The sequence below is a fragment of the Gorilla gorilla genome, chromosome 19 (assembly GCF_029281585.2).
Source record: "Gorilla gorilla gorilla isolate KB3781 chromosome 19, NHGRI_mGorGor1-v2.1_pri, whole genome shotgun sequence".
Classification (NCBI taxonomy): Eukaryota; Metazoa; Chordata; class Mammalia; order Primates; family Hominidae; genus Gorilla; species Gorilla gorilla.
The window spans coordinates 87,356,113-87,370,633 of NC_073243.2; the positions used below are offsets into that span (position 1 = coordinate 87,356,113).

At 33.1% G+C, this 14,521-nt stretch overlaps 1 protein-coding gene across 2 annotated transcripts in view; it reads left to right on the plus strand.

The window, feature by feature from the left end:
- The window catches only part of LOC101134111 (cadherin-10), a 162,331-nt gene that overhangs the window by 106,406 nt on the left and 41,404 nt on the right, over positions 1–14,521 (plus strand). For both annotated transcript variants that reach the window (XM_019012927.4, XM_019012928.4), the window contains exons 3-5: positions 5,434–5,728; positions 7,283–7,402; positions 7,823–7,990. In XM_019012927.4, coding sequence (XP_018868472.3) covers positions 5,434–5,728; positions 7,283–7,402; positions 7,823–7,990 — 583 coding nt within the window. The remainder of the gene's footprint in view (positions 1–5,433; positions 5,729–7,282; positions 7,403–7,822; positions 7,991–14,521) is intronic.

Consider the following 14,521-nt stretch of genomic DNA (forward strand, 5'->3'; position numbering starts at 1 on the left):
TTATCTGTTATCCTTTTGGTAACAAATTACTTAAATTTCCTGTACTTTGTAGATTGATTTTTTTGGTAATATTTCTTCATTTAATGTAACTTAAAAATGAATTGATATTAAGAGTTAAAGGTTTGCTATGGTGTGAATATTTGTGGCCTCGCCACCAAGATTTATATGTTGAAATCCTAACTCCTAAGGTGATGGTTTTAGGAGGTGGGGCCTTTGTGAGGCGCTTAGGTGTGAAGGTGGAAATCTCATGAATAGTATTAGTGCTCCAGTAAGAGATCCTCAATGAAGACCTTTTGCCCTTCTGCCATGTGAAGACACAGCCAGAAGGTATCATCTATAAACCAGAAAGAGGGCCCTTACCAGACATCGAATCTGTTGGCACCTTGGTCTTGGACTTCCCAGTCTCCAGAACAGTGAGAAGTATATTTCTGTTGCTTATAAGCCACCCAGTCTGTGGTCCAATCCTGCATAGCTTCAACTTCTGAGAAATGCATCATTAGGCAATTTTGTCATTGTGCAAACATTGTAGAATGTACTCACACAATCTTAGATGGTATAACCTTCTACAAACCTAGGCTATATGGTAGGGCCTATTGCTCCTAGGTTACAAACCTGTACAGCATGTTATTTTACTGAGTACTGTGGGCAATTATAACACAATGATAAGTCTTTGTATATCTAAACATAGAAAATGTACAGTAAAAATACAGTATCATAAACTTATGGGACTGCTGTTGTCTATGCAATCTGTCATTGAAATGTTTTCATGTGGCACATGATTGTAGTTTGCTATAGCAAACTGAACAGATAAAAACTAAAATGTTTTACCAACATTGTCCATATACTTAAGTGTAAGCTTATTTCATTTCCACTGGATAAACAATTGATTGGATATTCTTTTCCTCCTCTTTAAAAATAATTTTTAAAAAAAGGTCTTAAACTAGATAGGCTGCAAGACCGCTTTAACTTATAAATTTCATTTTATACAAAGATGTTTTACAAGAAATGTTATAAAATTAGCAGAAATCTGACACATTTCAAGTGACCAGGCATTCATTGAAAAATTTGTTTAAATTTTTCTTTAAATTCAATCTATCGTTTAGTTGTAAATATTAAAATTACTCAATATAAACAAATGTAATAATGTATTACAATTAAATGTCTGAATAAAAAAGTTAAACAATGGGAAAATGACTTTTAAATGTGCAGTGCAGTACCAGTTGTTCTATTTTCATTAGTTGTCATGTATCTTGCCATGTCCTTTATCTGGTTGTGAATTTACAAGGAACACAGCAGGTTGTGAATTTTTAATAGGCTTTTCTCAAGGAAAGAAAAGGTCAGTATTAACATAAAATTCTTTTTAAAAATGTGTGACACAAATGTTTCACACTGAAGAACAGGTGTTACTGAGGAACTAAAACCACAATAATCTAATTTTTTTATGTTTAAAGAAAACTTAATGTCTCACATAATAAAATAGTAAAACACAAATCAATATATAAGTCATATCTTTCAAAGTAGATGCTTTAAGTTTTTTGGCATGTGACCCATTGATCCCAACTTCTCAGCAATGTAAACTCTTTCGTTCAATAAAATGTTTGTTTTTTTAAATCCAAGTATTGTTACCTGATATCCAAATAAAAAAGGAAGAGTCATGAGAAAGCTGCAGTTATAAAGACTAACCCTTGTCTGATCATTACTCAGTAAATGAATTGGAATAGGAAGTAAAATTGTGCCACAGACGCATAAAGAATGAGGGAAGGTGGTAATACCAGAACGACTGTTGAAAAAGTATGCAGAATAAGAGATAATTTAAAAAAATAAGGAGAAATTTAAAAAGAAGATGGGAAGCTTAGGAAGGGGAGTATAACTCAAGAACTTTGTCCTTTGGTCTGTTTCTGTAACTGTTAGGAAATCATCAATATCAGTAGACCTGTTATTGCTTAGTTCTTGTATCCCATCAGTTTCATCTAGAAGAGGAGCTATTCCCCAAGTCTCAGGAGATCTGGAAATTCATCTTTCTGCCTCCTTTATTTACTCTGAAAAGTAAAGCTTGGCCACAGGAAGAACAGATCTTGACTTTGAAAAACATAAGAAGGGTAAGGTTTTTTTTTAGTTGTATCACCCTACCAATAAACATTTTTACATGCCAGGATCACAGTTTTATGTACAATGAGATTATCCACATAATCTCATTATTACAGTGCATATCTCGTGTAGTTTGTTTACTTGTCCATGTATCAAATATGTTTTCAAAGACTATCTTTCATTAAACATAGGCTAATGTCATGCCCTCAAATACAGTCCTTTTTGCCCGTTATTCTGGTGCTAGTGATCATTTGTTTCCCTCTGTGACTTTTTAAATATACATTATCATTAGTACAAGCTCTAGTGGTTCAAGTAAATCGTATAGTAATTCTGTCATCTTAGGATCAAGCTGTATAAATTCTTAGTTGTAATTTGCTTCTCTTAATTATATTCCCGTTGGTGAAGGTAGAAATCCTTTCATTTTCTGATTCTCAAAACCACAGTCTACTTGCAAACTCCATCTCTTTGATTTCCTACTACCATGTTCAATTTTCTAATCCAACAGAAACTCCCACAGTATGTGGTCCAATTATAAGATTTAATTTTCACTCTCTGTAGTATAAATGAAGATAATAAATCCTGCTGTGATTTATATTCCAAAACTGAGCTTTCTAAAAATTAAAATCTCACCATCTTAGCAGCTTTTTTGCATGTCTAACTGATTAGAACAGGAGAAAGGATTTTAATGACCTCTATCTTGCCTTAGATCCTTCTTCATTCCAAATCTATATTCTATATTTATGCAGTGTTCTTTCTAAAATGCAAAATTAATAACATATAAAAATTTCCCAGGTTCAAACCTCTACTCACCCTTTGATAATTTAGGTATTGTAAGCTTAACAAATCCTGATTGATTCCTGGGGGCTTTTTTAGGGGCTGTCTTGTGAATTTCCATTTCACAAAATGTTTGAATCTTCCACAGAAACTGACTGGAATTGTTGATTTGGATTAAGAAGTACACAGTTCTTATGAGAATAAGCAAATATTTCTCAATTAAAATTATTGAATGCATAGAGAATAAATATAACTATCTACTACAAACCATAACAGCTCAAATTAGTGATAATATCAATAATTTTTCTTGAATTATTTTAATTCTCAGATAGAACAAGAGATATGCAGTGCTTAAATCTGTAACTTGGAAAATTGCCACTGTGTTGCACATGCATATAATTGGAAAGTTTCCCAGCAACTATGTACATTTTCAGTTCCTGTAAAGCATCAGTCTTGTGACTTTTTTTAAGAGTGGTTTCCTGGATAAAAGTCACATGTTACTTCGGAAAGCTTTTTAGTTAAAAGGAGTTATTTCCTGAGTTTCTCAACCTTACATTATTGTTTATGAATAGCTAAAAATGTAGTAAGAAACTATTTGTTACCTGACTTCTTTATCTTTTTCTCCAAAGTATATGTCCATTTGGGGTTTTCTTAATCTATTATATCTGTATTAATAAGTAGTTTATCCAGAAATGTAGTTTTATCCAGAGTTAATGGCTAGGTGCTAATTACTACTTCCATTAACCAAAAAGTAGACTGCTTTTATAGACCCAGTGATAACAAGTAATAGCATGCATTAAAGAGAAATACACATAAAATTTTATTTATTTTAAATATTTTTGGTGTTTACATAAAAATGTTTTCAGGGGCAAGTTCATTGAAATAAGTTCTCATAAGTAAAAAAGAACCTTTCAATTCAATAAACAAAAGTCTTCTTAAATAGGACGTAATTAGTTTAAAATTCTACACTTAATTAGATGAAAATAAGTGTTGGTGTAAGTAAAGAGCAAAAATGAAACTTATTTAGATAAATACGTAACTCTATGTATTTTTTCGTATAATTGAAGATTATTGTCTCGAATTCTTAATTCTGTAGGCTGTAGATCAGTGTGCCTATTCTGATTTATGTCTAGATTTTATGTAAATATTAAAACATAAAACATGTCTCTAATGATGTCTGTTATAATAAATATTTTTGTAGAAATTAAGATCTACAGTTTTTAAAATATTTCTTATCAAACATGTAACAACATAAAAATTTGTTGAAGCATAATCTCATTGCACATAATAAAACTGTGATTCTAGCATGTAAAAACGTTTATTGGTAGGGTGGTAACACTGAAAAAAAAACCTTACACTTCTTATGTTTTTCAAAGCCAAGATCTGTTCTTCCTGTGGCCACGCTTTACTTTTCAGAGTAAGAATTCTATATGGGACAGGAGGTATACCCATCTGGCAACAGCCTGTCCATTTCCAGAATTCTCAAGGTCATTGGGGCCCATTATTTCCTGCCCAAACATTCCAGAGCTTGCTTCTAGGTTTTAGAAGAGGCTCTTCTTTAAGTTAATTGCCCAAAGGTTAGACTCAGTCACTAGTACAGTAGTATATGTACTCCTAAGCCTGTTGGCTAGCCTTAAGGGCATCTGTTGAAAAATAACCTAGATGGACTTTGTTCATGACACATGAACTCCTGGACTGGCATTTGCACTAGGATGGTGTGTACATTGGGCTGAGATGTCCACATGAAGGCATGCAAAGCTCTTTGATGGGATGAAGTGATTCTCAAAGCTTCAGTGTGGTTATGTTATAGGCTCAGGAAAAGGAGCAAGACACAGGCCTTGTATTGCCTTGTTCCTGTACAGAATTTGTCCTTGTAGTTTTTTAAAAAGGTAGATTTGACAAGGTAGGAGGCTAGAACATATTTTATTTTATAGTTCATTAATTTTATTTATAACTTTAAAATTTACAGACATGTGTTATATAGATATCTATCTGCTCTGAGTACTACAAATATTTGTGGGGTAATCACTGTCTATTGTATAAACCAAAAAATAATGTATGTTGTTTTTAAAGTAAGAACTTTGTCTCCTACAGCTTTGCTTGTCTTACAGTTCTTAAGACATTACTAATTCATCAACAAAACTATGATAGCTAATAACAAGTTTATAGCAGATTTTTTTTTGCACCATTTAAGAATAAAATAATCTTTCATTCACAGAAAGAAATGAGAGAGCAATGTTTACACCCACCTATCAAGACTGATATCTTATATCTGGGACAGAATTTATTTGCCCGTAAAAATGAATATTTACCAAGCAAACACAGGAGCTTGGTTTAATTTTATTACATTTTTTTCATTTAGAATAAAAAGTATCCTGATATATAAAAGGCTATTCATATTCTTTAAAGTGTATAAATGCGTGTGATCAAACTTATTCAACTCTCATTTCAAGAAGTAGGATAGCCGACCCCGTTGCTCAGTGATGAGACGTGAAAGACCTTCTGCGAATTCTTTCAGCATCGTGCACCTTTATACATGATCATGGATATACTCTTTTTTATTTCCCCTAGCTACATTCAGACCAAGATAAAGGAGATGGATCACTCAAATATATCTTATCTGGAGATGGAGCTGGTACTCTTTTTATTATTGATGAAAAAACAGGTGATATTCATGCCACAAGACGAATTGATAGGGAGGAAAAGGCCTTTTATACTCTACGCGCACAAGCTATTAACAGAAGAACTCTGAGGCCAGTAGAGCCAGAGTCAGAGTTTGTGATCAAAATTCATGACATCAATGACAATGAGCCAACGTTCCCAGAAGAAATCTATACAGCTAGTGTTCCCGAAATGTCTGTTGTAGGTAAGTTCATTTACAACGTTTATGATGGTATTCAAAAAGTGTTTTAAAAATCAAGAAATTCTTATAGTAGTATAATCAATTAATTGAAATCCTCTTTGATTTGCTACCATGAGTACATATTTATTTATTTTTTCTTTTAGGAGACAATCAGAAAAAAAAAGATCAATGCAATTTACACTTCCTACGGATTTGTGAATCTTTATAATACATATAGGTAGACACTCTCCTCAAAAATCAAGAAAATATCATTGAACTTCAGTAGAAAATTGTGAAAATAATTTTTTTTGTCCCTTGGATTCAGATAAAAGTTGTATAAATTTCTGATCCCAAATATAATATAAATACATTTAGAATACCATAGAGGTTATATAATCTTCACATATACTCTAGTCATAATTTACCGAAAAATTTCGTCTGGAATATGTACTACCTACATATTTCAATTGAGGAAATTGATTAGAATTTTTTTATTAAACATCATAAAAAATCCTATCATAATTATTATGTATAAAACTCTGCTGGTATCTTTCAAATTCTTTGAAATCTTATTTAAAAAAAAAAACAGTTGAAAACCTATGGTTAAATACATACTGATACAGAATTACCAAGTTAGATTGTGGAACCTGTAAAATATAAGGCATGAAAAAAGGTAGAAATATAACATTCAAGAAAGCAGAATTTCTCTTTTCAATGTACATAAATGGGAGATGTATCTGTAGGCCAAGAAAATTAAAACTGCATTAATTTTTTAAATTAGATATAGAATGACCGACAATGAAAAGCATCAGAGAACAGTGATAACATTTTTAGAGTCATATTTTTGGATTTGGTAGGAGAATAGACACTTCTCAAATATGTGTGAAGTAGTTTAAACTGATTAAACAAATCTAAAGCTTTTTTTTACTTGTAACAGTTATAATTGCACATTTTCAGACTCTACATTTCTCAAAAGCATTGTTCTGGGATTGTTATTTAATATTTACTTCATTAAATCCCAAGAACTTCTGGCAGTCATCTCACTATAAAGTCCTTTTAAATATCTTGAACTTTATTAAATAGATTTTAGTAGTTCATGGAACTTGGGATCATGTTGAATTGTTTCTAAACTTAGAATTTAATCTATTCATAAAATTGTATTCTAGAGCAGATGTTAATTATTTTTAGAGTTAATTAGTGGAGAGGGGGAAGAAGAACATACTTACTCCTGTGTGATTAGATATGCCCTTTACACAAAACAAATCTATTACGTGCAAATGAATTTCAATATCCAACTTGAGCATTTGTAAAGTGACTGTATTTATTATAATCTGTATGCTGGAATTATTTATTGCATGCATAAAAATAGACTTGTTGACTAAATAAATATTATGTATTTGAACTCAGAGTTTACCTGTGATAACACTATATATCTACATATTCATCCAAATTATATATGAAAGTTTCTTTAAGAGGTCATGATTAAAGCCAGAAATCATTCAAGTCTTCAATGAAAACCAGTGCTTTTGCTCCTCCTTCTGGTACTGTGCAGAACTAAGCTGAATTTGGATACTTCAGGTACTTCTGTGGTGCAAGTCACAGCTACAGATGCCGATGACCCTTCATACGGGAACAGCGCCAGAGTCATTTACAGCATACTTCAAGGGCAGCCCTATTTCTCTGTGGAGCCTGAAACAGGTCAGGAATCATGAATTGCTGTTTGTTCATTTGATCATCTTTATGACCTTTATCAGTAGAAAGACCATGGGAGAATAAGAACAAAACCTTAACATTAATACTCACAGATGAGTGAAGATGCAACACTTAAAGATATAAGAACTCAAAGTTAAATGATAGAGTGAACTAATGGAAACCTCTGTTTAGATATTTGAACATATAGGCATAGGCCACTCTAAGCACATGTGGTATTGCTAGGAAAGGGTAACACAATACAAATGATATTTCCGCAGAATCACTTTTATAATTTCTAGACAATAAAAACGAGTATCAAAACGCATCTTTCAAAAAATCACTAGCTTAAAAATACTTTTTGTGGACTTAATAAAATAACAATGGAGATTTCAGTGAAGATAATGGAAGTTTTTATATTTTCTCAAGGTATCATCAGGACTGCTTTACCGAACATGAACAGAGAAAACAGAGAGCAATACCAAGTGGTCATCCAGGCCAAAGACATGGGCGGCCAGATGGGAGGCTTATCGGGGACAACCACTGTGAACATCACGCTGACAGATGTCAATGACAACCCACCACGTTTCCCCCAGAGTAAGCACCCTTTAATGGTCATTCTGCAGGGCAAAAGATTTAGAGTAAAAAAAGACAGACAAAGAAAGAAAAAGAAAAGAAAAAGCAATTGTCATTCATTTAATTTAAAACATATTGAAAATGTGATACAAAAGTAAACAAAAGGTGTACATGCTGATGAACTCACTTATTAAAAGATGAATATTACAAGCATATTTCACTCAGAGACAGGAAGACCTATGATCCCAAACCTCTTCATATGTGAGCCTGGCATCTATAATTGTAGTTTAAGAACTGTTTCTTTCAGCTAACAAAAGGAAACAATGTTTATTAGAAAACAAACTAAGTCATAATTTTACAATAAATGTGTTTGTTTCTGTTTCAAATTAAAGGGGATCCTAAATTGAGGACAATTTTTTTCAACAAAAAATCTAATTTGACAAATTATAAGAACTAAGCCAGAAAGCACTGTAGATCGAGAACCTCTGAAAACTATCTGACTTGCATTTAATGTTATTATGTGTGGAGTGACAACCTTAGTATAACATTTTGTATTCCTGATCTATGCATAGATCTATTTTGAACTGACCTCTTCAATTCTTAAAGTAGATTAGGAATAAGTTAAGAACCTTTAGCTCCTGACCATAAAAACACATGCATTTATTATTCTTTCTTGTACAAATTTGGTAGATTACATGTCTGCTCGCACACTAAAGAGGATGGTATCAAGTCTTAGTGGACACTCCCAATTTTTTGCTTTGCTAAAAGATCCTGTATTTAAAGATAGAAATTAGGGTCATTAGAAATGTGACACAAAAAAAAATATTCGACTACAGCCTATGTCCTGAATTTCCAGTATATGCTGAATATTAACCTCTGAATTGGTCCCCCCCATTTTAGTTTGTAATTTACTTTAAATACCTTGTGATAAAGTATTAAAATTTAAAGGCAGTAGCTTTTTTTGTAATATTTATCTTTATATTAAAGGCCGTTGCTCAGAGGAATTACTGTCTAAGAATTAACAGCATTGTTTTGACTCTTTAAAAGCATTTTTTTCTCTTTTCTGTACTATTTTTACCTAACTTTCATTATTAATAGTACATGATTCAAATTAAATTGTTTAAAAGCATGTATTTGGAAAGGTTTCAAAATTCATATAGAATTTTCTTGAGCAGACTAATCGCGTACCTATATATTTGTGACAGTTGTTTGATTAGATATTTAATGTATGCCCATCAGGTCTGCTGCTGTGGTGCTGGGCTCCAGAACTCATAGGGCAAGGCGTGTGCTTATGCTTTTTTCAATTAATTAGGTTTCAGCTCCAGGTTACCTTTAATATTGGTATGAAAAATAAAACCAATAATAATCCTGCATATTTCTTAGAACAAGTTTAAAGATGTGTGCTGTTTAAAATGTAAATTTCACATTTTACATGTATTTTTGACTACCTCTTAGCTTGAGCCTTTTACCAGGAGAATGAACATGCAAATTCAGCACAATAAACCATAACTAATTAATTGCATAATCCACAATGAGCAAAACTATTACTGGAGAAAAAAAGTATTTTATCAGTAATAAATTTCCTTTGGGAGTAGTATTATATTTTACATTTTCAGGAATATATATACACATGTGTCTAAAATACAGTCCATTTACAAATGACACATTCAATAAGTAAATTAAATCTACCTCCAACTCCAAATGCATAGTACAATACATTTAGAGGATTTTAGATCATCCCATATCTTGTCTCATTATTATTATGACTATTATTGTTATTATTATTCTTGAGAGTGAGTCTCACTCTGTGGCACAGGCTGGAGTGCAGTGGTGCGATCTTGGCTCACTGCAACCTCCACCTCCCGGGTTAAAGTGATTCTCCTGCCTCAGCCTCCTGAGTAGCTAGGATTACAGGTTCATGCCACCATGCCCAACTAATTTTTGTAATTTTAGTAGAGACAAGGTTTCGCCGTGTTGCCCAGGCTGATCTTGAACTGTCCCATTATTTTTAAATTATAGATGGAAACATAATTTATGGATTTTTATTTTCTAAGTTATCTTTTGTTATGAATATTTACAACCTTATCTGACCTTTGGGAACACACATTCATGAGAATTAGAATGTTATTTGATTGTCTAAATCGTATAACATCTGGAAAATTGTATTTCCTATTGAATATTATTTAAATAAATAGACAATCTTTGGAGGATGTTCTACAGTTCATGAAGCCTTTCATATGTAGCATATCATTGAAACCTCACAACTAATCTATAGACACCATTACTATTATTATACCCAATGTATAGAAGAAAAGGAGGCTTAGGATAGAAATGATAAAGCCACATAGGAAAAGTTTTCAAAAAGCAAGAGACATTTATTTGAATTATATGTTTTTCTTTAACCCAACATTACCCTTTAAATATGTCATCAATATAAAACATACTCAAATATTTTAAATTTTTTTCTCTAATTCTTAAGCTTATATCAAGTTATCAAGTATTTTCAACTTACATCAAATCTCATTTCAAAAACTACATTTGTAGTCATAGCTATATGACGGTTAGTGGCTTGGCTAGTGGCTGCCATATTGGGTAGCTCAGCAGCAGGCCCTGCAGTCATCCTGTGTGAGTCCCAATAATTTTCACTCAGTAGGTTTTTCACTTGGGTCAGTTAAACTGACCATCTATTTTTCATTGTCATCAGTAACACTGGATAACAGTCTCTTCTTTGCAGAGTAATCTAAGACTAAATAATTTAATATCTAGGAAGCATGGACTCAGTGGCTGGCATTTAGTGTATTTATGCACCCAATAAAGTTGACTAATGCTAGTGCTCTATTACCATTATTATTATTATTATTATTCAATATTATAAAAGTTAGGTCACAACTCAAACTTTCCTTTAGGTTGGCTGATCCAAATTCATTATTTCCCTGTATGCTGTATCAACAATCTCAGTCATTTGGAGGAGACAGAGACAAATGAAAACTCAGATATCTTGCTTTATTTTTTTCATTTATTTTATTGTGTGGATTTATAACAATGTTTCTCATTCAGTGATAATTTTGCCCTCACTAGCCATGGCCCTGGACATTTGGCAATGTCCCAAGACGTTTTTGATTATGTCAACTGCCAAGTACTACTGGAATCTAATGGGTGGAAGCTAGGGCTGCTTCTAAGCATCCTTACAATTTTAATGACAAAGAGTTATCTGGCCCAATATCCCAGTAGCATCTAAGTGAGAAATTTTGATGTCATGTGAGGGGCAATTCAAGTACATCACAAATTCATTGATATAAAAATATTTATTGAGATCACCCTTGCACCAAATGCCATTGATATGGTTTGGCTGTGTTCCCACCCCAATCTCATCTTGAATTGTAGCTCCCATAATTCCCACGTGTCATGGGAGGGACCAGTGGGAGTTAACTGAATCACGGGGGTGGTCTTTCCCGTGCTGTTCTTGTGATAGTGAATAAGTCTCATGAGATCCGATGGTGTTATAATTGGGAGTTCCTCTATACAAGCTATCTTTCCTGCTGCCATGTGAGACGTGACTTTGCTCCTCATTCACCTTCCACCACGTTTGTGAGGCCTCCCAGCCATGTGGAGCTGTGAGTCAATTAAACGTCTTTCCTTTATAAATTACCCAGTCTTGGGTATGTCTTTATCAGCAGCGTGAGAATAGACTAATACAGACATTTTAGAAACTAAGTACAAGTATATGGTGTTTGTCAAAATAGCAACAAAAAGCCCTGGTTTGTATCCCTATTGCCTTTCATTAAAGCAGGGGAGACAAATCATACATAAGTAAAAGCATCAGTGGCTGGCAAGGGGTTGGTTCAGACCTGTATAAAAAGAATAACATGTGAGACAATTCCAATGTAAGCAGGATTTGGTGACTGGGGAAGGGGGAAGGCTAATAGAAGCTGTCATTCAAAAGGTGATATTTCACCTGAACACTGCAATATAGAGTGGATCTAGCCACCAATAGAGGGAGAAATCCACTAAGCAAAAAGATCAGCATGTGGGAAATCCTGAGGTTGGAAATTGAAGGGAGTCTATCCACAACTGAAACCTCCTGTGGCTGGAACATTCCAAAGAATGAGGAGGTTGATGGGAGATGAGTTTAGAGGGCTTTACGCTCAGGGGAACATTGATAATTATAAATTATCATTGCCATTAACAAAATCATAACTGTGTGCCTGATCTAAGTTATCTTTATAGTCTCATGGTTTTTAAAGTATATAAATATGTGAACAGTAACATATGCACATAAGTATAATTCTAAAAAGGAGTCCATGGCTTAGAAGGTAGGGATGCACCTTAAAACTGATACCTAAAATCCTAATATCTAATACCTAAATCCTGATATCTAAAAGTATTTTCTACTCTTTTGCTCTAAATATTAAAATGTATACAAAATAAATGCACTTACTTCATATGTACCAATAACAGTTCCATTGAGGAGGATTCCAGAGCAAATTTTCCTGCTCTCCAACCAAACATTCAATAATCCTTATTTTTTTCTGTTTCATTTTGCTAATGTTAGAAAAATATTATACTTCCATGCTTTAAATCTATCTGCCTGGTATTTTCACTTGAATATTTTTAGTCCTGTTTACCCCTTTTCCTTCCTTCTTTCTCTAAAATCATAAAAAATAGAAAATCATAAAATTATGTAAAATTGTGAAAACTGATCATTGGAAAGGTCTATGAAAAGATTACATTACTGAAACCTGATCATTGTAGGGCTTGACAAAACCAACTGGGACAACAGTATTTGTTTCCAAAAGGTTTTACAAAAAGTATCCCTGAGAAAATGTTACAATATTGATTTTCATCTGTCCATAGTTAGCGATTAAGGGACATCTAATGTACTGAGGCCTGGCTAATTCCATGTTTGCCTTAACACTCCAGAGAATGTCTATTTGAAAAGACTCTCAAATCTATTCAAGGAAAGAAAAAAAAAAAGGCACCAGAGAAGAAGGTCAAGGCCTAGAGATAAAGAGTTTGCAAAAGCAATTAAGCAGGTGGTCAGGGTCCCAGCCAACTGGTTGGTGCCTAGGACTAGATATTAGTTCAAAAAAAAAAAAGTAAAAATAGAGCCTTTTATTCACAGGTAGGTGCTTTTCCATACATCCCATCACAGGGACAAAAGTCAAGGAAAGCAGATTGTTTTCAAATTCCACTTAACAAGGGGTATGAGCTCCTGAGAACCCTGGCTTTTATAGAATCATGCTTCTGTACACTCACTGACTCACGGACATTATTGCACACAACTTAGGTTGACAAATAGAAGTCATGGACCAATAACATGTACATTTATGTAGTGTCAGCTTTGCTGAGCCTTTATGAGGGAGAAAAAATCCTTACAAACTCCAAGCAAAAGGTCACTGTATGATTGAGTGACTGTCTCATATGTATGCAGGGTATTATGTATATAGATAATCAATGTCAAATTAAGTGAGATTTGATATGATATTTATTATGTAAGCATCCAGATCAATCCTAAATGCATGCAAAAGAGTGAATTTATTGTTGTCTACTATATATTTCCCATGGATTATTGAGAATAGTGACAAATATAAGCAGTTTTTCATCATTTGGTTCATGTTAGTTGTGAAAATTAATAAAAAATTTCCCCACTTAAAGGACAGTTTTTATTAAGATAAATTATAGGTGATGGAAGACTTTGAGTATACAAATAAACTGAAGGAAGATCTTACTTCCTGAGAATTTCAACATCAATTCATTATATTTTCCATCAAATTAACACTAAAGATTATACACAACTACAACCAATTCAGAAGCAACTGTAAACAATTCCAGAATTATGCGGAACCTAAAAGAGATGTCATACCTATGCATGCTTGTTTGTTTGTTTTGTCTGAATGCCATTGTAGGGCTACTGACTTTATCTCATTAAATTACTTAAAAAAGGATTATCTGGTTTGCCCAAGTAAATAAAACAGCAACAGTGTAAAAATAATAGTATTAGGCATTGATATAGCATGTGCTAAATACTACTGTAAAATATTGTGCAAATATAAACTCTATCTTTACATCATCCATATGAGATAGACAATGTATTAGGTTGGAGCAAAAGTAATTTTTCCATTAATAGCAAAAACTGCGATTACTTTTGCACCAACATAAATCTACCCCTTTTCATTAGTTAAAAAAACAGAATCATGTAAATGTAAAGTAACTTGTTCATGAAATAAATAAGAAGCAGGTTGCGGATCCAGGTTATTCGGCTTTTAAGCCTGTGCTTCAAAGCACTACACCTAGAAAGATATTGGCACATCAAAAATTTAATCTTCCTTGATGCATCCCACTTTAGTTAATTCTGTAGTTCACTACTTTTACATAGATTATAGGGCAAAATTCAGGCAGGACACACTGAATTCTTAAAATGTGTATGCATGTTGATACAGAGACAGGTAAATCATACTTTTATTGCTTGGTGCTTTTGCAATATCCAAGGACCAAACACGACTGACCTCTTTTCTGGGATCCTTATACTGCCTGGGCAGATAAACAAGTTTG